This window comes from Globicephala melas, chromosome 12 (assembly GCF_963455315.2).
Source record: "Globicephala melas chromosome 12, mGloMel1.2, whole genome shotgun sequence".
In the NCBI taxonomy this organism is placed as follows: domain Eukaryota; kingdom Metazoa; phylum Chordata; class Mammalia; order Artiodactyla; family Delphinidae; genus Globicephala; species Globicephala melas.
In genome coordinates, this window is record NC_083325.1 from 33,922,035 (window position 1) to 33,946,713 (window position 24,679).

The 24,679-nt window shown below is 41.2% G+C and overlaps 1 protein-coding gene across 1 annotated transcript in view; it reads right to left on the reverse strand.

The window, feature by feature from the left end:
* Positions 1 to 24,679, reverse strand: part of MEIS1 (Meis homeobox 1) — a 136,397-nt gene that overhangs the window by 49,744 nt on the left and 61,974 nt on the right. The window contains exon 8 of the mRNA XM_030877406.2: positions 10,838 to 10,983. Within this exon, the coding sequence (XP_030733266.1) occupies positions 10,838 to 10,983 (146 nt within the window). The remainder of the gene's footprint in view (positions 1 to 10,837; positions 10,984 to 24,679) is intronic.

Below are 24,679 nucleotides of genomic sequence, written 5' to 3' on the forward strand. Positions count from 1 at the left end.
TTACATGAGCACTCTGCAAAAATCCAAAAGCTCTGCAGTGGTTTCTTTATGAGCCGGTGATTACAGCTACTTCCTATGCGGTCACTAAATATTCTGTTTACAAATAAATGAAGAAGCTTTGAGCCAACTTGCCAGGGTCATAATCTGTTTTTTTTCCTCCCCCTCCCTCTTTGCAACAAACCCTCGCCCCATATGCATGGCAACAATCAGAAGCCCTGGCTTCATCTAATTACTCCATCACATAATTTCGCAAATTGCTTTGTCACCGGGGAGCCAAGTGCAAAACACGCTCACAGTGGGATTTCAGGCAGCAGCTTTCATTTACTACTCATTCCTTGTTAAATTAAACACGAAAACACGAGTTGTGTGAAAGAAGTCAAAAAGAAGGCCTGCAAACGAGCCAGACAAGTATATCTCCTATTTACCATTTCTCCAAATACGTCGTTGGCAACAGGCATTGTGAACAGGAGTATCCCCCTTGCTTGGCTGGCCCATTCCTAGCTCGATATAGCTGCTACAATAGACCACAGCCGAAAGGTCAAGAGCAAACAGGCTTCTCCGGAAAGTAAGTTTCATCACGTATCAACAGGAAGCCTGGGCCTATGGTAAAAAATTTGACAGACTCAAGCCTCTATTCTTTACCCTTTCTGCTTTCTGAAGTGCCTGGCCATGATCCTCACATGAGAACGTGTATCTGTTATTAGATGAATGATGTTAAGCCCTTTGAAGGTATAGACAGTATCCCATATTTCCATTCTGGCTAGAAGGAAGGAAGCCGATTCCACTCATCTTTAAAAGTTCTCCAATGGAAAGATCATCAATCAAGTTCATATGGTATTAGATGTTTTCCTTTTAAGTATTAATGCCCTGCACGTTTCTGAAACACATCAAGATAAATGCTCACCCATCTCACTAAGGATGTGGGTGGAAGAAAAAGAGTGTGCGGTGGGTGACATTACTAGAGGGAGTGAACCTGAGGTTATACCCCTCGAAGCTGACATTTTTATGTCAACAACTAAACACAGCCACTGGTAATTAAAGGTATTTCTCTGCAGCTCAGGAGCCAGCAGGGTCAGGTACCATTTTACACCACAAACCAGTCCTTTATGCATGTAGATTTACCAGCATTATCTGCACAGGGAGAAGAGACATTAGCAGCAGCTGTCTCTCTGCTTTTACACTGAAAATTCTATTCATACAGACAGGTGGAGTAATTTAAAAGCCAATGTGGTGCAATTTCGATGTGACTAATGTCACTGCCTACTAAAATGCCACCATTACCACTGTTTATGGAAACATTACTAAAATTACATTTTATTCAAAAGAATTTTAGGATTCTGGTTATTACTAGCTTGAAAATGATCAGACCTCAGTGTCATACCCCAGAGCGGTGGCTTAATTCTCCAGGCTTTAGCAGTCTTCTTTGCTGAGAAACGACAGTTGGATTGTAGTTTCAAGAGTAATTGGGGCTGCATAAGCAGTTTCCCCTATCTCCATAAAGCAAATGAAAGACATAGCTCTTTGGCGTCCTGAACATGTGACAGGCAAAAAATCTTCAAGGAGCTAAATTCTGTGTTCGAAGGGTTAGTCACGATTTGCATGAGGAAAGATTCCCCAAATCACTAACACACGTTGTTAGTAATACACACGGCTAGAGATTTACCTATTTCCATAAGGAAGGAGGGACAGTTAATGTTTAAAATCTGAAATTCTAACAATGTATAAATGATTACAATTGCACAAAATATCAATAGCTGCAGCTATGCCTTCTTTATGCACAGATATGTCTGGAAAAAGAATCTAGATAGGAAAGGACCTTCCTTGACCCCCCGTTACCAATAACCATGAGGTTGCACTATGAAGTTTTGTGCCAAACCTTCTGGCTCTTATTTTTATTTAAAAAATACTAATCAGCTAGCTCATGAAATGAGATTATAATTATACCTTTGAACTCCCATGATGGTGATTTGATTTGCTCTGTGTTTGGGAGGCAACATGGGTAAAAGCACATGGAAATTCAAGGCAGGAGACCCTCCCTGGTTGCAGCTCAGCCAGTTCCTAGCTTTTGACCCTGAGAAAATTCATTAACTTCTCTCACCTTCATTTCTGTCATCCTGACTACCTTACAGGATTGTCTTAAGAATCCAGTGTATGTGAAAAGATTAAACTACAAAGCACCATAGAGACACATATTATAAGTTTATTTAGCCTTTTGATCAATTTTTTCCTTCAGCTGTTAACAGGACAGAATGATCCAATGTCAAAAGAGTCAAGCAATTAATGGATCATTTAAAAAAAAAACTTGGTAAAAGTAACATTATGTAGGCAGGAGATAATTGCATTTCTTTTAAAAATGAAATCGTCATTTTTGTGGAGTTCCTTCCCTAAGAAGTTTGGGAAACTGACTTTTCTTTAAATACGGGACAGGAATGATTCCTAAGCTTCTATAAACTGCAATAGAAATTTTCTACACTCATTGATCTTTCTTAGGATGAGTGTTCCTATTAACACCTCCTGGCCTCTGGATGTCCCAAGAACTTCCTAGGACACCGAATTCTCAAAGGCTATTCGTGTCATGGGAGAGCGCGTGGGCTTTACAGGGATGCTAGCGACAAAGTTAATGTGAAAACAGACAAAAACTGATCGCAGAATATTAAGAACTGAAAAGCAAAGACACCTAAATGGTTAAGTTCATATATATTGCCCCATTTTTTTTTCTGGAGAGATAATACCAGGAGGACATTCAAATACAAGCAGTGATTTAAATCAAACAAAGGTCTCTATTTCAGAAGATTTTGAATAATCCATTATAAAACCAAGTAACTTGTGTCTCATTTGAATATCAACTAACTTAGGGTGCTTGCATTTACAACATCAAGTTACTTGAGGCCTATCTTTTCTTTAGAGTGTCCAAAGATAGAGCAATACTTCTTGTATTGGGAGCCACACTCCTTGGGCTATAATGTGCTGAGTGAAGGCATTTTGCAATAGCAAGAAAACACAAAATCTGAAAGGTCTTTGAAATGTTAGAAAATCGCCTGGTGTAATTCTTCCAGCTACTCCTCTGCTCTTGGAGGCTGCCCACAGGCCCACCAGGAAGTGGACGCCTTATCTGAGTGTTCGAGGGCTCTCTCCTGCCTCCTGACACACTGAGCTGAGTATCCAGTCCATTGACGAAAGCCACCTTTCCCAGGCTCAGGACTCGCAAATGGAAGGACAAGCAGTATTGAAACACCAGCACGTTTGTCCATAGCAGTCATTTTGCTGTAAATCCGCACAATTACTATCATTACTACCTTGGAGCCCTAATAAAGCGATTTTTGCTGTCTCATGGCTTTCAGTATACCTCAGGTAAGCTTGGCCCATAACCAAGAGGGTATTGTGACCATTGCAATGTGGTCTCCACTCTTGGCTTACCCTCTGGCATTGGCTTCCATCAGCAGAAACAGAAAAATTAGAGCCCTGAACATAGCTATTTAGGGGATTAAAAGAAGTAAGATGGATCAGTTTTTCCCATCAGGATTGGTACGGATGGCAGGGGTTCAGAGAGATTTGTCTTATAGAAAAATGCCCAAGTATATAGGGACATATATGTACACAGAGTCATAATCACACTTCCGTAAGAAAGACAGAGATGTGATGAGGATATTTCCAGTTAAGTCGAAGTCTCCTAAATTACATGACATATAGATTTCCTTCCCCTGGCAAACAACCAATCAGCCAAACCAAACCAAAACACTGGAATCCTTCCTAAAACAAAACCACTGGATTGTCTGTCCATCAAACCTCCATTTTTAAACCAAAGTACCTTCACTAGGAATCTTGAACACAGAAAGTAAAAAGCCAAACCTATGTCACAAAATATTCCTAAGGATTAGACTGAGTTAGTTTAAAAAATACGCTCACACATATGTACGTGATGCTCTAATTTTAATCTGAAAGATAAATTGAGGAGGAGCTGTTTCATATTCATTGACTGAGTTTAGCGTTTTATCTTCAAAAATGTATCATCACTAAGAGGTATCAGAAGACAGGACATTGATATATGCATTGAAGTGTAAATGGCGAGCTAGTTTTCCAACAGTTATGTGCATGGGCAACCATCAACTTAATAAACTGTGCTTATGTGGGCACTTCTGTTTTGAACCTAGTCCTTCATTGAATCAACCCGATTAAGAGTATATCAGAAAACCTGGGCTTCCCTGGTGGCGCAGTGGTTAAGAATCCACCAGCCAAGGCAGGGGACACGGGTTCGATCTCTGGTCCGGGAAGATCCCACATGCCTCGGAGCAACTAAGCCCGTGCGCCACAACTACTGAGCCTGCGCTCTAGAGCCCGCGAGCCACAACTACTGAAGCCTGCGTGCCTAGAGCCTGTGTTCCGCAACAAGAGAAGCCACCGCAGTGAGAAGCCCACGCACAACGAAGAGCAGCCCCCACTCGTTGCAACTAGAGAAAGCCCAAGAGCAGCAGCAAAGACCCAATGCAGTGAAAAATTAATTTAAAAAAAGAGTATATCAGGAAACCAAACTACAATGTATTTTTAACTTAGCCTTGGAAACAAAAGGAAAATTTTAGAATAAGCTGACAAATTGCCGGCCGGACGCTACAAGTGTCCCTTATTTAAGGCACCATATAAAGGCACCAACCATCAGTGAAATGAACAAACCATTTGCCTGAGCACAAAAATCTCAATCACACCCCGAAATTCATACAGCCCCAATCCGAGTTCATCTGCTTAAGGGTCCTACGCACCTGGATAAATGAACACTTTTAAAGTTGGACTTTTGTTTTTACTTTTGATTGTTTTTTTTCCCCAATGCCTCCTCGTCAACCGACTGTAATTCCCCCAGGTCAGAGGTGCATAACTAGGATGGGGAGGAAAGGCTGGGGCAAAGCGAAGGAGGTGTGCGGGAGGCTGGGAGGGAGCTCTGCCAGGTCACTAATGGCCTCTGGGGCAACAACTTGGAGAACAGGCTGATGCTTCGCCTTTGATCTTCTAATTCACAATGATCATTAGTATTAACTCCGATTCTTCTGGGTGAAGAATTCCAGCTGTAGCCTTTTCAGTTTACCTGACCTAAGAAAATTCATCACGCATCCCATTAAGATTTCAATAACCAGCTAAGAAAAAGAAAAAGGCCGTTGCTCCAGAATCTAGAAACCACTCGCTTCATTATTAAAACAGGGTTTATATGATGTATATTACAGAAGAATTAGGGCATTCCAACATTACCTCCAAGTCATTAAATAATCTATTCCATTCTCCTCCTGAAACAGATGACTCCCAATTGGGTAAAAGATATTCAGGGTCCTATCTAATCAAAGTTGAAATATGCTATCTCCAAAGTAGCAGAGATCTTTTAAAAGTAAGATAGAGAGATCTGTCATCTAAGCCTGTATTGATTTCGGCAAAGCCAAGCTCTGACCATCATCATGACTAAAGCCTGGGAAAGTGACTGGTAACCTCGTGTAAGAAAAAAAAGTAAGAACTGTGAAGATATTCTTCTTATGTATTTCAGAGAGCTCATTTTTGTTATGGGACATGGGCATCTGAAAGGAAAAAGAAATCTTCTCACTCCTTCATACTAGTTTTCAAGTATCTTAACTTAATAAGGTATCTGTAGATACCACACAATGAAAAAAGGATCAACGTTAGCTGCCATCTCCACAAGCCACCCTCCTTGGCTCAGGCATACGAACACGGAGGACTAGTTAGGACTGTCTTTCCCAAACACTTTGCACTACCCTGATTGACATTTTAGGTCAAAGTTCAAAAATACAGTCTTCCTGCCTTGCTACCTTCTTAGAACTAATGGTAGCTGAAGGATGCTAACTGGTAAGGCACAATAAGAATATTCACTGTTAAAATTGGCAAAGAATAGTGGTGAGGGATAGGAGGAGATACAGAAATGGCAGGAGAGGAGCAAATTCCATCTGCTACCTAACTACGTGCCTCTGTATTAGTCCTTATCTCTGTGTCTGCCTTTTGACTTTCCACTCACCTTGATCAACAAAATGGGTTATCTGGATACCAATGAGAAGTACTTTTTCATTCTAACAATAATTCGTAATGTTTAGAGAGCAGTTCTTCCAAAATTGCAGGCAGAGATTTGATACTAAGATGTCTCCACCAGATCTTGTTACCAAAAGCAAAAACCAATGAAACAACATCTGTCTCTTCTAGAGCATTCACTTCCCAATTCAATTCCATTTACTCCATTCTTAGAGTGGCGGACCCGCAGGGCACTTTTCATCTAATAGTGTTTCTATGGCAACGCCATTCTCAACCTGGAAGATTCTACAACCCCTCACTTTGGCTTTATCCGCATTGAGAGGAAGTCTTCTAAATCAGAAATTGAGACATAAATTTCGCAACAGAAAAAAAAAAGTATTTTCCAGGCTAGAAGTTGAAATAAAGAAAACAAAATCAAATAGCAAAATGTGTATATAACCTAGAAACAAAGTTTGTCTCTGTAGTACCCAGTGGGTCCTCAAGGTCAGTGAAAGGAAGAGGAATCCAAGAGAATGTGAATGAAAGTCAATTCACCTTCAGGATCACCTCTCCTACTGGTCAATGCCGAATGAGTCACACCTTGAATGGTGTCTTCACCTGAATTTGCAGGTATGCATTTTAACAACCTCAACTCTCCCTAACTTTTCAGGATTCCTGGAGTACACAAGCTCCATGCAGGAAAATATGTCACTGCATATTTTCAATAAGAACCATATCAACCCCTTTTCTATTTAGATTATATTTAAAATTGCAATATGTTAGGGTAGGAAAACAAAAAGAAAAAAGACCCCTGATTCTTTACCTTAAACATTGTATTTATTCCTTCTCTTCATTTTTACTAGCCCTTAGGCGGATATCTCTGTAACGCTATGTAGCAAAATAACCAGTAATATGCAAAACACATCCAGCTTAAACATTATGACATAGCAGGTTATATTTACAGCTGGAATAATGCCCTTAGGAAGGAAAAAAAATCTTGATGTGGCATATGCCCCTGAACTGATCATGACTATATAGTGACTCACACCCAAATATTAAGTACTTTCTAATTGTTTGCAGTAATTTGTCTTCAGGCAAATGCAAGCATTTCTATTAATACATCCTTTTATTTTCTTTCGAATTCTCTCTCATTATCTAAATAATGTCAGTCATTCTTTTCATTTCCAGGGAATAGTTTCTTTCAGGAGAACTTCTCTAGCTATCAAAACTGGCAAAGGTTCAACTAAGTCTAAGGTGGAAATTCACATCACTGAAATTTCCTTTTACCCCATAATCACCAAAGTTTAAAACCTGTTTCCTTTTTCTTTTATTGTTTTTATTATATACAAGTATGTCCAGTTTAGCTTGCTAGAGACTGTGAGTCCAAAAATGAGGCTTTAGTTCTCTCTTTGGAGTAGTAAAATGTGCTACTGATTAAATCTACCTGTGACCAACTACAGAAAGGCACATTTTTCTTATGCAGCTGGGGTGCAAATCCAGAAAGGTTTTTTTTATTCAGGGCCTATTCTACTCCTCTAACAAACAAATGCTGAAAGCCCTTTCAAAGGCAGCTTTTTTAACTGAATAAACTCAATGAAAAGATTGACCCATTTATTTGAAAAAGAAAAAAAAGATAGCAATTTGCTTTCCAAAAGGTGTATGAGGTTTTATAATATACCTCTGGCATTTAAAAAATTAGTTTTTTTTACAGTTTGCTAATAAATTGTGATTGCTATTGTTTTAATTAGCCAGAGTTTCAGTTGCTCTTTTATATTTAGCAAGATTTCATAAAGGATCTCCTGGATAAGTTGCATTAATCATATAGCAAGAATGTGATCATCTAAAATTTGTACACAGTCTTCCAAATGAATTGTGCATCCCTAAAGACCTCTCAGAATTTGAAATAAATTTACTAAAGAATTAATACTGAGATAACAGTAGTTACTTACATTTGGACAAATAATAATAAAACTCTCTTTATACATTTTCTCATAGTATTTATTATAATCAGCTCTTGACTATAAGTATTACCTAAACAGTTTATGCATTCTTTCAAGAAGTATAATGAGACAAGGAGAAGGCTGTTCCTTGGAACTGGAAATCTATCTACTCTTGCAATTGGAGAAGAGGGACAGAAGGGAATCTTTCTCACTGGAAGAAGGAAAGGGGGAGAAAATTTAAATATATCTCCTCACTTTGCTTTTTAGATGATATTATGAGAGCTTCTGCTTTTTAGAGACCGTTATCATTGTCAATATTTTTGTATGAGCAGATGGCAGTGGAGTGGGGAAGGAGGGTGGAAATACCCAATGGAAACCAGGAGACAACGTCTATGAGCATTCTTAGAATGCCAGGGAGACATGGACAAATGGTTTCCCCCTCAGGGTAGTGGTACAGGCCAGCACCGACCCTAAAACTGAAGGAAATTAGCCGGACCTCAAAAAATCAGACAGTTCATGAATAATTTCTGTTGCAACTGCCCCAATAATCTATGGACCACAAAAAGCATTGCAATGCAGGTAAAGTCATGCTGGCTGTTAAAAAGCATTTTGTTGTTGTTGTTCTTTTTTTTTTTTTTAAGAAAATAATAGAGCTCTTGGCAAGGTTCTTCACTAGGGTACGACCTAGAAAACCAGGAAATCTGGTGGATGAATAAAAGAACTTGCTTCTTCTCTCCTGATTCTGTCTGAACTAATATTTGATTATATTTTATTCAGGGGCACCTCAGCTTCGAGTGAAGCCAAAACTCCTTTGCAGACTGAAATGGAGGCTGACGAAGTCTATCTCTTTTTTTTCTGTTAGTTTAGGAAATAGAGTTTGGTTGTGACTTAGGGTCAACCTGATTTTGTCCCCTCCCCCCGCTCATCCTCAGGTTAGATCAGGTTAGCTGGTTGGCTCCAGTGACGAAATACCAGCACGGCTGCATCAGCACTTTTGCCCAATTGTCACTTCTTATCTCCCGCTGACTTTAAATGCCGTTTTATTTATTTATTTATTTATTTATTTATTTATTTATTTATTTCGGTACGCGGGCCTCTCACTGCTGTGGTCTCTCCCGTTGCGGAGCACAGGCTCCGGACGCGCAGGCTCAGCGGCCATGGCTCACGGGCCCAGCCGCTCCGCGGCATGTGGGATCTTCCCGGACCGGGGCACGAACCCGCGTCCCCTGCATCGGCAGGCGGACTCTCAACCACTGCGCCACCAGGGAAGCCCCCGTACTATTTATTTTTCATACTATGCCCTCTAGACCCTAGTCCTTCCCCTCCCATTCAGCGGTGGTCAATAATCCTCAGCAGCAAACTTGCACAAGGCAGATCTCAAACTATCCACATAAATGCAACAAGTGTCAGGCAAGTAATGGCACCCGAATCAGGTTTCAGGTCAACCTAACATGATGTTAAAATCAGCTAAACCGCCTACATCTTTAACTAACTACCAGTATTAACCACCTGATTCCAAAACTATCAGCATAATCCAGTTACTGTTTGGAATCATGGTGGGAAGAAGAAAAGGAAAGAAACTATTTTTTAGTTAGTTCTGCCGCTCTCGGTTTTTATTTTATTTAGGGATGCTGGAAAATCTGGATTAATTTATAGCCTCGAGTATTATTGGAGGCACAGCCTCTGTCCAGAGGAGCTGAACCAGCTTGGTCTCCCACATCCTCTGTTTGTCTCCCTGTATCAATGTAAGTCACTGAGGAACATGGCTTTGAAAGTGGGTAAGGATGTGAGGGTCAACAGGTCTGGACACATTAGTGACAATGCAGAATTAACTTTGATACTGAAGGAGATCAAATGACTTTAAGAAAAGCAAACTATGCTAAAAATAGTAACATAAAAGGTTTGCTCCTAACATTTCTTTAAAAAAACAAGATTTTTAACATTCATTCATTTTAGGCTAGTCTATGCTACGACCTGTCTAAATTTGTCCTTTGTCCCTAATATTGGAAGTACCCCTGGCCAACAATTTTGTTGATTTTTAATATATTATTTTACCCATAAATCTTCATTTCATCTTCTTCCTTAGATGTCATTAAATCAGTATGCACTTCCAAAAATATCCACCAAAATATTATGATTATAAATATTTTGAACATGAAATCCATTCAGAACAATAACCAAACAAAACAAATCCCTCGGTGGCATAAAGCCCCAAATCTCCAGTTTCTCACATCTCCAGGAGAATTCCTGCAGTGAAAACAGCAATACTCACACAGACAATATAAACTGTTACTGGGCTTGAGAAGTCACAAGGGACTACACAGGAAGAGCTGACTCTATATTGCTGTTTTCCTTTACAGTTCTAAATACAGGGACAACTTTCACTGTGCAGCTCTGACTCAGATGAACGTTTTGTAATGGCAGCCAGTACATTCAAACCACTTAAGAGCAAATTATGTGAGCAACCTGCCATTGCAACAAGATTTAAATTTTTGCAGACCATTCGCCATAAAGGTCCACTAAAGCATTGGAAGAAATTAAGTCCTTCTCTCTGGGGTTTGTCTGACTTTGTTCTTAGTGGGACCTGGTTCTAGGTACTTGAAGAGTCACACTGAGAAAAACAACATCATTAACATACATACTTAAAGTCACAAGTGCACATGAACTCCTAAACCTTATAACTTACAAAAGTGAGCAAAATCGCAATAGCAAACTTCAAATAAAACTCCTAATTTGGGGTATGGATCTAGGAAACAAGTGCTAACACCTCTGTAAGAACTGTGGGCACACAGTGACTTATGAAATATTCCAAGTCCAGAGGGATCATTTTTCCCCCCTTTTTTCTATCAAAACTGGTTCATTGTCCATATTTAGTTTACATATGTCATTTAGAATCCACTTACTGTTAGATGCTGGAACAGCCACGCCCTCATGATATTTGTGGCTACTTTGGGAAAGATGCCACGCTTTTTGTGACGCTTTTTGTCCTTATCTGGATCATCATCGTCACCTGTGCTGGGGGAAGCTACACTGTTGTCCAAGCCATCACCTGCAAACATAGTGAATCAAATTTTGACTGATGCTACCTTAACATGCTTTATTCAAATAGAATGCCTTTGGATATAAACAAAACCAAAAGAGCAATATCAATGATTAATAGTTTATTTGGTACTCTTTTCTTTCTTTCTTTCTTTCTTTTTTTTTTAAGAGAAAGAACAAGGTCTAGGCTCAAAAGTAGTCAGGTTTAAGGAACTTCTTCCAAAGAACACTGGAAAAGGTCTAAGGGAATGGAGGGGAGTATCCAATCTCTTTAATAGCTTTGTTGCCATGGTAATTATTCAGATGTGGATAGTGGAGACATGTTAAGTGTAACTCCTACTGGGGAGTTAAATATGGTGGAAACCATAAGCAGAGGTGCTGTCCATGCCTGGGTATTCAAATCCCACATAAAGTCATTGATGTCAACTTGTGAGAAGATGCATTTAAGACATCAACTATTTCCATAAGTGATCTATCTTAAGACTAAAGTAGGCCATGGAAATGTAGGTAATCCATCACATAAGCAGTCTGACATACGAATGCTTCAAATAGAATATAATTTTTCTTGTCATAGAAAGAGAGCATAAAGTTTAGTAAGGGAAAAACTCTTGAAATCGATTTTTAATTAGAAAACAATGACTATTTAAATCAAATAAAGGGATGTTAAATGAATAGTCAGTTGGGACTGTATTCCCCTAATAATCCAGGCAGTTTCTGAAAAATTTCTTCTAGATTTAAATTTTTCTCACCAAAAAGTCACCTGCTTACACATTCCTATACACTGGATACTACTTTTCCATTGATTTTTGTTATAACATTTGTTTCTTCTAGATAATTTTCTGGCTCTGTGACACAATAAGGTAAAGAACGTAGTATTCCTTTTAAAATGGCATATTGAATAAGAAAAAAAAAAAAGTGAAATTTCAGTTCATATAATCACAGTGTCCAAAATAAGTCATAAGGTACAAATGGAAAGTAAACACTTGGCGTTTAGGCACAAATGTTAAAAGGGAAAACAAGAGTGGACTAAACATACTACCCTAAAAAGTAGCTTAGCTTTTGTCAAACTGGTACCCCAGCTCTCTCAGTGGAAACTACTGGCTTTTAAAAAGGCACAGGTCGATCTGGGCCCAGAAAGAAGAGTTAGAGTGGCGAGGCTTAACAATGAGCTAGCACACTCCCTGGGTTTACTGGGAGACCCGTGCACATGGCCCAAAGAACTCTGGTAAGACTGCACATGGGAACTAGCCTCAGATTCCTTTGGATCGCGTCATGAATTTCTGTATTCCTTGCTTCTTTTATCTAAATATCCTACACACAAAAAGAATTCTCTATTTTTAAAAAAATTTTATTGATAGTTGATTTACAATGTTGTGTTAATTTCTGCTGTACAACAAAGTGACTCAGTTATATATGTACATATGTATATTCTTTTTCATATTCTTTTCTATTATGGTTTATCACAGGATATTGAAGAATTCTCTATTTTGATTTCAGTTATTTCAGTCGAATCTAAAGTAGTTAGGTTGTCATTAATCGGTTGTTCTTAACAGAGTTCCCTCAAGAAACTCCTCCCGGCACCCCTCCCCCCAAAGGAAAACTGCCCCCTGAATTACCTTGACTTGTACTGAGTTGAAGTTTAAAAACTTTGTTGGGTGAGAGACAGACTGATTTCGACATTTCTGCTAGGATGACAGCATATGCCACAAACACAAAACTTTTGCAGAACTTTTCTGCTGAATTTTTATCAAATTAAAATCCATAATTTCATTGTATTCGATGTTTTGTTGACAAAAATCGTATATTCTGTGAAAGGTCCATGGAATCATAGCTGCGTTCTCAGTGAAAAAGATCATAAAGACCCACAATTCCCAAGCCCTCACTGTATCAATGAAGAAAGTACTTGTGATCCTGCTGGATGATTTGCTCAAGGGGGGTGGTCCAGGCAGGACGAGACACCCACATCCCTAAACCAGGGCTCCTTCCACCGCACCGCACCTTTGATTTGCATACCCAAGTGTTTTTTTTTTGTTTTCTTGTGGTTTTTTTGCGGTACGCGGGCCTCTCACTGTTGTGGCCCCTCCCTTTGCGGAGCACAGGCTCCGGACGCGCAGGCTCAGCGGCCCTGGCTCACGGGCCCAGCCGCTCCGCGGCCTGTAGGATCTTCCTGGACCGGGGCACGAACCTGTGTCCCCTGCATCGGCAGGCGGACTCTCAACCACTGCGCCACCAGGGAAGCCCTACCCAAGTGTTTTATAAGGAGTCTCCTTGGATTTGCCTAATAAATTCTTAGAAAGTCCAATATTTAAAGAGGCTTTTTATTCAGAGAAGCAATTCACCATATAAAATAACAATTCATTAAAAAAACATGAGAAAAAAAACGAACTCAAAAGCATTTAAATTTTCAGTGGGCTAATCCACTTTCAATATGCAAAAGGTAACCAAGGAAAAGAAACATATTACTTGATCACTGATTAAAAAGCTTCTGACCTAAGGAAACAGTTTTTCACCACCTCGCCCATGATTGTTTTCAACCTTAAAAAAAAAAAAAATAGCCTTTCTCTCCATCTCAAAACCCCTTCAGATTAATTTAGCAGGCAATGCCTCGTGCCTGCCTTGAAGAGAATTCATTGATAATTTATGGAAATATCTACTATAATCCAACGGAGATGACTTTTTTCCAGCTTTGTGCATCAATAGATAATCAAGGCCTTAAAGCAGCCTTAGCTTCCCATTACCTCAGGCAAAAGAATCCCTGAAAGCGTGCCTTGAGGGCACCTGAATTATATACTGCATTAGGAGAGGAAGGCTTTCTGCATTCCACGTGTAACACTCACCAGAACCTTTCCTGTTTATTTCTGCCATATGAAAGCAGAAGCATTAGGAACAGAATTGTTTAAGTGAAGACTTATGTAGATACAATGGAGAAACCTTTCAAGCAAGAGCCAGATCACCCCCCTTCAGTCCCTGGCAGTGACCTCTCCCGAATAAAAGGTTTCTATTACATCATTAGCTCAAGCCAAAAACAGCCTTGGCTTAATGCTCAGTTTGTTCTTCCTACTGTTTTTAGGCAAATACAGCTACTTTACTCCCATCTGGGAGGGAAATTACACTGCTGGGTTGTAATCTAAGACAAGATTTTCATTGGAAGCAAATGCTTTCAATCCAGTGTAAATACTGGTGCATGTTCAGAAAAGCCTAAAACAATAAACCCTGCTCCTTCCCGACACAAGTTAGGGAAACGGAGAGGATGGGGAAGGAGGAGAGCATAATAAAACAGACGATTCTCAAAGCAAACACTTTCATAGATTTTAATAAATTGTTTAACCTCTTCCACTTTCTAAAATGGAAAATTGATCTCGAAACGTCTCCACCTCAGAGGAAAGTCTCAATGGTCAATTGTACCTTGCACATTTCCATCCACTCTGCAATTTGATACAGTCACCTCTCTGCGGTCTCTGGAGGATTTATTTCCTTTTTATTTTTAAGATCACTAAACAAACTTGGAGGACCGCCGGCTGACCACACGGCAGCAGGCAGCAGCTCTGAGCCACATTTGTAAAATGTCAGCAGTGACTTCATTCCTGGAGCTGACTTCTCCTGCCACCAAATGAAGGCAAACTGAAAAGGTGGAAATAATCATAAAAATGATGCTAGTCCATAAACAAGCTTACAGCCTCATTAGGATAGCAGTAGGCTCCAGTGGGTGATTTATGCTCGTTTTGCTGATGCTATGAGGAAATGCCATAGGGCGACTTTAGCCAATTGCTAATGCGTTCTGACAGCTTCTTAGCAACTAGTGCAAGCAACGTTGCGGCGTTTGCTAGTGACAGAAACCGAAAATGTCATATTATCTGCCCATGTGTCATGAAGTCCGTGTGGCAATTAACTAGCAGGCCAGTGACTGAGGGGCCAGAGGCTCCTGAAAATGGCCTTTGGCTATGCAGAGGCAGCCAACGGGCGCTGAGCCGCACACGGGCCACATTCTAATGCAGAAAGCTACTTCCCTGCGACTTCCCTGGCTCTGATGAGACTGGGCCACTCAAATTCCCCCTCGTCCCCTCACTGAAGTGCCACTCCGGGCTCCCTTCTCTCTCTGGGCACTGGCTCCGGCGCTATCAGAAGACTCTAAAGTGATCTGCTTTGATCTGATCGTCCAACTGGCTCCTTAATTGGCACTACCTGCTTCTGTGCTCTTTGGACACTGGATTCAAAGGTGCCAGCTATTTTTCTGCTCTCTCACAAATGAGTCTAAAAGGATTTCAGATCATTGAAGCAGACTCCTGGCCTGTCAGATGGCTGGGAGCAGAGGAACTCTGGGCAGCCACAAAACACTGTTTAAAAAACACCAGGCTTCTAACAAGCAGGGGGAGAATCCTGGCCACACTTTTCAGGTTGCGAGCTCTCGAAACCATGCACTATATGTCAAACTGTCAAACCTTTCAGCGTGGGCCATTTGCCCTTTCAAATAATATTTAAGCATTGTTTTTACAAAATTTTATAGGCCATGGTCTAGTGAAAGAGGCCAACCAACAAAGAAAGGAATTTGTACTACAATTCGTCTATGGACAATTTCTTGTGAGACCTGGGCCCGTCCCAGCGGAGCAAGGCAGGTGACCTGTGACAGCTCCCAGGCTGTCAGAGAGCTCAGATTTCAAACATGCTCAACTCAAACATCCCTGGTCGCCTATTTAAGCATGCCCAAGCATTTAGACTGCGCTATCTCGTGCCTTTCAAGGCAGGATAAAGCGGCATTTATCGTATTCAGTCCATTCAATGGGTCAGACTGACCGTGTCAGCGGGGGCTCCTTCCCGGCAGGTCAACGTCTGACTCCCATTTTTCTCTCCCTCCTAACTCCCTCTCTCCCTCAGGACCACCGGTCCCCAAAACCTTTTCTGAGGGAGGCAAAAACAAAACCCCCAAAAGCGCATGACATTTACATCACAAGGGCTGGGCACTTCTGGTGGCAGTGGGCCAGCAGGTAGAAATAAAATGGGCTGTCCATCAGAGGGTTCTTTATGCCACAGAGGCAAAACTCCTAATTAGGGAGATGAACTTTCAACTGCCAGGGCAAAAGAACATGTAAGGTTGTGGACCCTCCTGTTTTGCTAGAAACCAAGCTGGAAAACACCCCGCTTCAAGATCATTTCATTGACAATTTGGTAGCGAGACTCCACGGTTTCAGGCCACGTTCTCTCCTTAACCTTTACTTTTCTCCTCTTCGAGTGTTTAGAAATAGAGTCTTTGTCCCAAAATGTACCTAGACTCAAAAATCAAGGCCAGTTATAACCGTATCTTTCGATACTGAGTCGATTCTGTTGTGCCTTGAAAGCTGTTTCAATGGCCAGTGCACAGCCCTCCGAGGACTGTACAGCTCATGTTATGAGGCGGCTGCATTTTCATCCAATATTAAGGGTTTCTGTTTTTCTCTTGTCTGTTTTCTCACATAGCACTTCTCCGTGAGAGAATATGGCCTTTCGTCCCTTAAATGGTGTGTAGAACATTCCCGCCTTTCTAGGGGCCCCTGGTGCAAACATCCCCTCGGTATGGGGAGGTCGGGTTTCCTTTGTAGTCGAGCTATCTGGGTGTGCCAGGTTGCTAGGAAAAATGTAAAAACTACCCCAAACCCACTTATCCAGATCCTGGCTGTGTCTACTTAGCCAGAAGTCAGAGGGGATAATGTTTCTGTGTTATGTTAAGAGGATAAATGGTGAGAATTATAAGAAGCCTTTCTCAGGAACCGGCTAGAACACTTCAGAGGCTTTAAGGAGGTGTTTTGTCTTCATTTAGAATGTGTAATAGCTGCCAGAATGATTTTTCTAAAACACATATCTGATCGTATAACCCTGGCACTTAAAATCCTTCTGCAGCTGCCCTTTGCCTTCAGGATAAAGGTCACACTTTTTAGCCTGGCGTAGAAGGCCTTTTGTGATCTCTCTCCGGGGTGTGTTTGTTTGCAGCCCGTCCTCTGCCGGTCCCCGGGGGCACCGCACTCGACGCCCTGCCCCCCACCCCAGTCCTGAGCCCACCTGACGTTCTCGGGATCTCACTGCACACACAGATCTCTCACACCTCTTTGTGTTCCCCTGTGCTAGTCCGTTTCCCTGGCAAACTCCTCTGTGACCTTTTAGGTTCGGTTCAACTGTCATCTCCTATAAGGAGTTTTTTTTTTTTTTTTTTTTTGGCGGTACGCGGGCCTCTCACTGTTGTGGCCTCTCCCGTTGCAGAGCACAGGCTCCGGACGCGCAGGCTCAGCGGCCATGGCTCGCGGGCCCAGCCGCTCCGCGGCATGTGGGATCTTCCCGCACTGGGGCACGAACCCGTGTCCCCTGCATTGGCAGGCGGACTCTCAACCACTGCGCCACCAGGGAAGCCCATCCTATAAGGAGTTTTTGCTGGACTCTAACTCTCTTTAGTAATCCTCCCCAGTCCGGAGTGATTTTTCTTCTCCTGACATTCCTCCACCCAAACACACTTCATACTCTACTAGCACTGTTCATTTCCGTGTATGTCCCCTCAACTTGATTATAGAATATTGGGAAAACAGGGACCCGGTCATACTCCTCACTAAGATTCTCTAACCCCAGGGTTACCCCTGTGTACAGGGTACAGACTTGTCAATTGCTTATTCAGTGAATGTGTGAATGCATCTTTTTTTCACTGTATGGAGAAAACCGTAGTTTCAATTTCCCGCTGTTACAATTCTTTTTGATACACACCTAAATGAAACTCTTGAAAAATATTCACCAGTGAAATTCAATGAAACGTAAGAAAACACTTTTTAAAATGCATTCTCGGGCTTCCCTGGTGGCGCAGTGGTTGAGAGTCCGCCTGCCGATGCAGGGGACACGGGTTCGTGCCCCGGTCCGGGAAGATCCCACATGCCGTGGAGCGGCTGGGCCCGTGAGCCATGGCCGCTGAGCCTGCGCGTCCGGAGCCTGTGCTCTGCAACGGGAGAGGCCACAGCAGTGAGAGGCCCGCGTACCGCAAAAAAAAAAAAAAAAGCATTCTCCAAAGCTGGGAAGTTTCCTTAGAATTTTGAAGCTCATCTTGGACAAGAGATGGACGAAGAGTTAAAGTATCAGACTTCTTTATAATGTTTACCATAACCCTTTAGAAATACACCCCTACTCCCTGCAATTACAACTTAAAACTATTTACCTAACTAAAATTTCTTGCTGTTTCTCCATTTTTCCTGAGTTTACCTTTTAAAAAATAAAGCAAAAGTTATTTGTCTCCTTCTGCATTTTCCCCTCAATGAATTAATTATACCACTCCCCGCACCCTTGACACACCTCTCAGTTTCACCCCAGTAAAGAATCTCAACTGTCTCTAAGCAGACAATTTGACCCTGAGCTCAGACTCCAGACTCAGACTATAGATATGGTACAAACACAAAACTCTAGAACTGTGGTTTTGCCTTGGTTTTGCCAAGTCATTGTGTCAGTCTTTCCCACAGCATTCCTCCACACCTGTCTCAGCAATTCTTCAGCAACAGGTTATCTGAGGACATTAATATCTGATACTGTTACAGATTGACATGTCACAGAATCCTAGGAAACATTAGAAAGGTTTTTGCAAGATAAATGAAAACATAATACAACCTCATAAGTCTTATTAAACATTTTCAAAATAAACAGAGTAAACTTTCTATATCTTCAAATCTGAGGCCAACAGACATATGTAATAGTCTAAATCCAATGGTTAACTTCTACATTTAACTTTAATTAGGGTTCTGTTAGCTCAGCCTCCGTTTTGTATCTCTTCTCATCCTGAGGTGTTGAAGGTTTCCTTGTTTTCAGTTCAAAGGGATTTTCAGTTGATCAAAGGTAAGCATACTCTCATATATTTTATTTTATCACCATGTCTTTCCTGAAAATTTTGAGGTAGTTCCTTTGGAAACCAAGATGAGGTGTTGTTGGTACCTGCCCTGGCAGTGCTAAGTCCTAGAAGGGGCTTCACAAATAACCAATGGGACAGATATACCAATGGCACGGATCAAAAAGATGGAGCTAAGGTGAGCAGGGGAGAAGATTAAGAAGAGCAAGCTTTAAATAAACATATTCTTGGCACTTATAAAAGAAATGTCTAGCTACGCTTCCAAAGGTTGGCTTCACAGAGATTCGCTATGAGGCTTTTCCTTTCTAGTTGAATTTAGGCTTGTTAAACAGTGACAGATATCTGTCAATAGCTAACCACTGTGGAATGAGCTCACAGCCTCACTCTGCCCTTTAGTGGACTCCTGACATCACAGAAACCCCAGGGAAGAGATGGAGAATCAGAGCCTGCAGGCAGGAGCTCTCTCTATGAACCTACTGCCCCCTTTTCTAAAGAGTAAATATAGCACTTAAAAGGGAGCTCTGGGGCTTCCCTGGTGGCGCAGTGGTTAAGAATCCACCTGCCAATGCAGGGGACACAGGTTCGAGCCCTGGTACGGGAAGATCCCACATGCTGCGGAGCAACTAAGCCCGTGCACCACAACTACTGAGCCTGCGCTCTAGAGCCCACGTGCCACAACTACTGAGCCCACGTGCCACAACTACTGAAACCCACGTGTCTAGAGCCCGTGCCCCGCAACAAGAGAAGCCACCGCAATGAGAAGCCACCGCAATGAGAACCCGCACACTGCAACAGAGAGTAGCCCCCGCTCGACGCAACTAAAGAAAGCCCGCATGCAGCAATGAAAACCTGATGCAGCCAAAAATAAATAAATTAATAAATAACCCCCCCAAAAAAACAGTAATTCTAAAATAAAAATAAAAGTGAGCTCTGGATATGTAACCACCTTTTGTACAACCTGTCACTCCTATCATTCATTCATTCATTCATTCATTTAACAAAAATGTACTTAATTCTTACTATGTCCCAAACACGAATGCCGACCCCCTAGAGACACAAATGGTGAACCAAACCAGAAAGAGTCCCTCTTTCTATGTGCTTTCCAGTTAGAGGGCATAGACGTTAAACAAAATAGTCACAGCAATAATTGTGCAACTGTACTCCATCAGAAAGAAACATAAATCTTTGAGTGTGTGGAACAAAGGACATCGACTGAGGCGGGAGTGATCTGGAGCAGAAGTCTGAAGGGTAGAGAAAAGTCAATTAGGTATAGTGGACAGTCTAAAAGGGCAGAGGGCAGGGAAAGTATTGCAGGCCATTGGAATCACATGTACAAAGGCCCCGCCTGTCTGGGGGAAGCATGAGACAACCACAGTACTGGGACCTGGGAAAGCAGGGACAAGAGGAAACTGGAGAGGTAAGAGAAGCAAGACCACACAGGGCCTTGGGGGCCATAGTCAGGATTTGGGTGCTCATCCCTAGGTTTCTAAGAGTTGTGACCTCTAAGTGTATTTCCGTGGGGTCCCCAGTGTCCTTTCCATTGCATGCCCTGATATTATATAAATTTTACCACATAAAGCCTCATCCTCCAGTGTCTCTTTTAGTTCCACCTAGCAAATCCCTACTTTCCAAACCAAGATTGGAGAATGAGGGACAACGGACGAGCAATGAGTCTATTCAGGTAGATCCCAATTTAGGCACCAATTATATTCTGAAGTTAATTTGTAAGCAGGTCTCTTGGACATTAGAACAAATTTTCACATAGAAGTCTGTTATGAATGGTGATAGTTTCCAATTCTTGTTTATCAAAAGCCAAAGTAATTCATTAAGTGAATGGAGTTCTAACTGACATGTGAGCCCTGGATTCAGGAAGTCAGAAAGTGCAAAAATAAGGAGGAAGATGAGTTCCTTCTCATATTTCTGTGCATAGAGTCGGCCTAGGAAAATATTAAAATATATATGATTGCCTTTAGTACCTCTTTTTCTGTATCTCTCCTCTGCTACGTAGCTTTCCTTTCCTGGACTTTCCAAGTATCCCAATGCCTTGTAGAGGCACTTGGCCTCCCAATTACGGTCACGTCACCTGGACCGATTCTATTCCTGCTATGAATTAACACTCATCATCATCATCTCCCGCCAATCCCAATAACCAGCCTTTAAGTCTACTTGACCTGAGCCAGAGTTTAGGTAGCAAGCAACCTGAAAGAATTAGTTCGGACTAGGAAATGCAAAACTGATGCTTCCCTCACCTTCCCAGAAGTACTGGCATTTTAAAAAGATTTGTTCATGTAAATGAATCTTTAATGGCAGAATTTCAGGAAGAGAAATAAAGTGTCTAAAAATACGTAGCTTGTGTATTTTGATCAGTGGATGCCAATCTTTCAAAACAGCCCAGTGTCACTTTCCTAACTGTTGATTACATCCTGCTATCCCCTTCCCACCCCAATCCCCTGCTTCTATTTGGGAAGTCACATGCTTCTGAACACCCCACGGTTTCTCACAGAAACTGTGATGACAGTAAATGCGTCCTGTAGATGTAAAGCATGGAGGACAGGAGTTAAGAAATCCAAGTTGGACGTGTGTGTGTGTGTGTGTGTCTGTGTGTGTGTCTGTGTGTGTAGGTCGTTCATAATTTGGGTGTTTGTAACTCGGGGAGGATTGCCAGCCTGTTGAAATACATTGGGAATAACTTTCCCATAAATCATGCATTCTGTGAAGCTTCTATCTTCATTGTCAGCTCAAATCATGCATGTAAGTGTGTGAAAACTATGGAAAGAAATATATTAAATAACCAAGACCCAGAATGAAAATATCTGCTGGATTTTTACAGAATACAAAAAAAATTTTTTGTTAAAATTTTAATGTGCAGTTGATGGGATTAAAGGAAGAAACTGGGCTTTCTAAATTCATGGAAAGTAAGATTGTCAGTTGGAGTCAATCAATAATCATATTTATAGTTTACTTCAGATTTAGTTTACCAAAGTGTTCGTACAAGTAGAGTACCATGGACAGATAAAACATACACCAAAAATCAGATAAATTTTCCACCTTTTTTTTCTTAAATCATTGCACTTTGTTCTTTTGAGATAGGACTATCTTTTTCTAGTAATTCAATATGACTTTTTGACTTGAATTCCCCTCAGGGGAACAACAGCAAATTAGTTGCCTTCACACAGAGGACAAATAGCAATGATGAATAAGAAAGAAGAAAAAAACACATAGTTTACTCATTTTTCATCCATTCAGCATTTTTTTTTTTTACAACTAAATACCATGGAAAATCCCTGCAAAAACAGCATAACTTCTTAATGAAGTCTTAGAAACTTCAGGATGTGCGTGCACTGAAAAATATTACTGAAATCTATGTATTTATAGTAACAATAAAACAAAATGGAAATCCCCGACCTTTCTCTAAGAAACAAACAGAATACACTTCAACTGCAAAGGTAAAACAGTATAAAACCATAAACTTTTGTTCTGAATCAACATCTTAGAAAGCATTTTAGGACCCAGTATTTTGCCTATTTTTTTAATCTTACAGTAATGTATGACAAGTTCATTGCTTGAAATATTCTGCCCCCAAAATATTAAATATATACTAATGAATGGTCACAAAGTTCTATCTAACCATGAAAATAAATGTTTTGTCAGTAAAAAAAACAAAAAACAAAAACAAAAACACCAAAAAAACACAAATGCCACCCACACATGGGATCATATAGACAGGCAGAGAGACAGACACAGACACACACACACACACACACCATTTATTTTTGTGATAGCTTCAAAAGCTTGCCAGATAATTCATTTTTAAACTTCTATATGCTCTGCATGTGTATATGTATATTATGTATATATACATGTGTGTATACACACACACTTTTACACAGACAGGATAACATTTCTTTATCAAAGAGCTCCCTTCAACAATTATATAGGATACAGTTAAAAGTAGGATTTAAAAAATATTTCTAGCATAAAGATGAGAAGCAGTGGGTGACTTCCCTCATGGTCCAGTGGTTAAGAATCCGCCTTCCAATGCAGGGGACGTGGGTTCGATCCCTGGTCGGGGAACTAAGATCCCACATGCCACGGGGCAACTAAGCCTGCGTGCCGCAACTACAGAGCCCGTGCACCGCAACTACCGAGCCTGCATGCTCTGGAGATCGCGCACCGCAACTACTGAGCCTGCAGGCCGCAAGGAAAGATCCCATGTGCCGCAACTAAGACCCAACGCAGCCAAAAATAAATAAATAAATACTTTTTTTTTTTTAATGTTAAAAAAAAAAGATTAGAAGCAGTGGTTCTCAATTTTGGCTACACGAGGAATCACGTGGTAGCTTTACAAATGCTGATGCCTTATGCTATACCGGAGAACAATTAAACTAGTATTTTGGAGGGTGAGAGTCCGGCATTAGTGAGTTTTAAAGCTCCAAGATGATTAAAATGTACTGGATTAGGATCACAGATTAAATGTGGTAAAGCTCATAGACTTTTCACAGAGAAATGACCAAAAGCCCCTTAATCAGAGAATTGTTATATTTATTTTAGACACAGTTTTTAAAAGTTTACTCATCTGGTTTCCTGCCTTATAGTTTGTGCGCTGAAAGCTTTGTAAAAATATAAGATTATGAAGAGGCAAAAAATAAGCACCTAAGAAGTGTAGCACAGCAGGGCCCCTTAGCATTGGGGAAAGCAGCCCGATGAACACCAAACAGGCTGTATAAACAGGAAAAGATATGGTGCAGGGCCATAACTCATGGACCTTCTGACTTTCAATTTTCTTGAAGTTGATTATAATTAGATATGATAGGGCATATGTGTAGTCTGGAAACACTTTCACTAAAAATGTCCCTAAATTTTTTAATATTTAAAAAAGTAGGATTCTGTTCATCTGGACCACATCACTCTTGAATGACTCCAGATAAACCAGGATAAGGTGTCTCCATTCTGTAGGAACTCTACCCCCGTGTTTGCCCTCTCTTCACTGGTCTGTGTGGCTGGATGAGCAGAGCCTTTGCAATGAGCGTGACATGGTTAAATGCGGGGCACCAGTCCACCCTGACTTGCCCTGGCTTCCCGGGGATCTTCCCTCCAGACACTCATGGGCACTTCCCTCCTCATCCCCTACTGATGCCCTTTCATTCTGCTCTCAGTCTATAAGGAGGTATGAGGTAAGGTCATGGTGTATGCAGGAAGGGCACCAGGGCAGCTGAAGGTGGATCACCGTGGATGAGAGAGTGGGACTCACCTCCTGGGGCAGAAGTTGGAGCAAGAGGAAATGCCACGGGTCAAGGAGGAAAAAAGAGATGATATTCTGCACAGATTTCTTTGCACGCAAAGTCAAATGGAATGAGGTTGTGAAATGTAGATTAGCAAGTCTTTGGGGAGAATGAAGAGATTATTAAGTATAGTGAGCAGGAAAATGGGCAAGAAAGAAGTTGGGAGTTCGAAAAACAATGCAAGTTATTCTCTTATTTTAAGCCATCTAAAAATCCAACAGTTCCTGAAAGAAAAGGTTTGAGAATTGCTGGCTTGTGTCTGTGACGACACCTAACTTTCTCTCCTCTGATTATCCAAGGCTCCGGTTCTTTTGTAGATTTGTGGTGCCACACACACCAATCACTCAGTTAATTAGGGACAGGCACCTGCTGTTCAAAATCAGCACACTCTGAAAAGTGGCGACTTGACTTTGGTGGGCATAGTAAAGATAAAACTTTCTAGAGCAGTGCCACCCCAACTTCCATGTGTATTACATAAAACACCAGGGATCTTGTTAAAATGTAGTTTTGGATTTAGTAGGGAAGAAGCCTGAGATTCTGCATTTCTAACAAGCTCCTAGGAGCTGCGGATGCTGTGCTGCTGG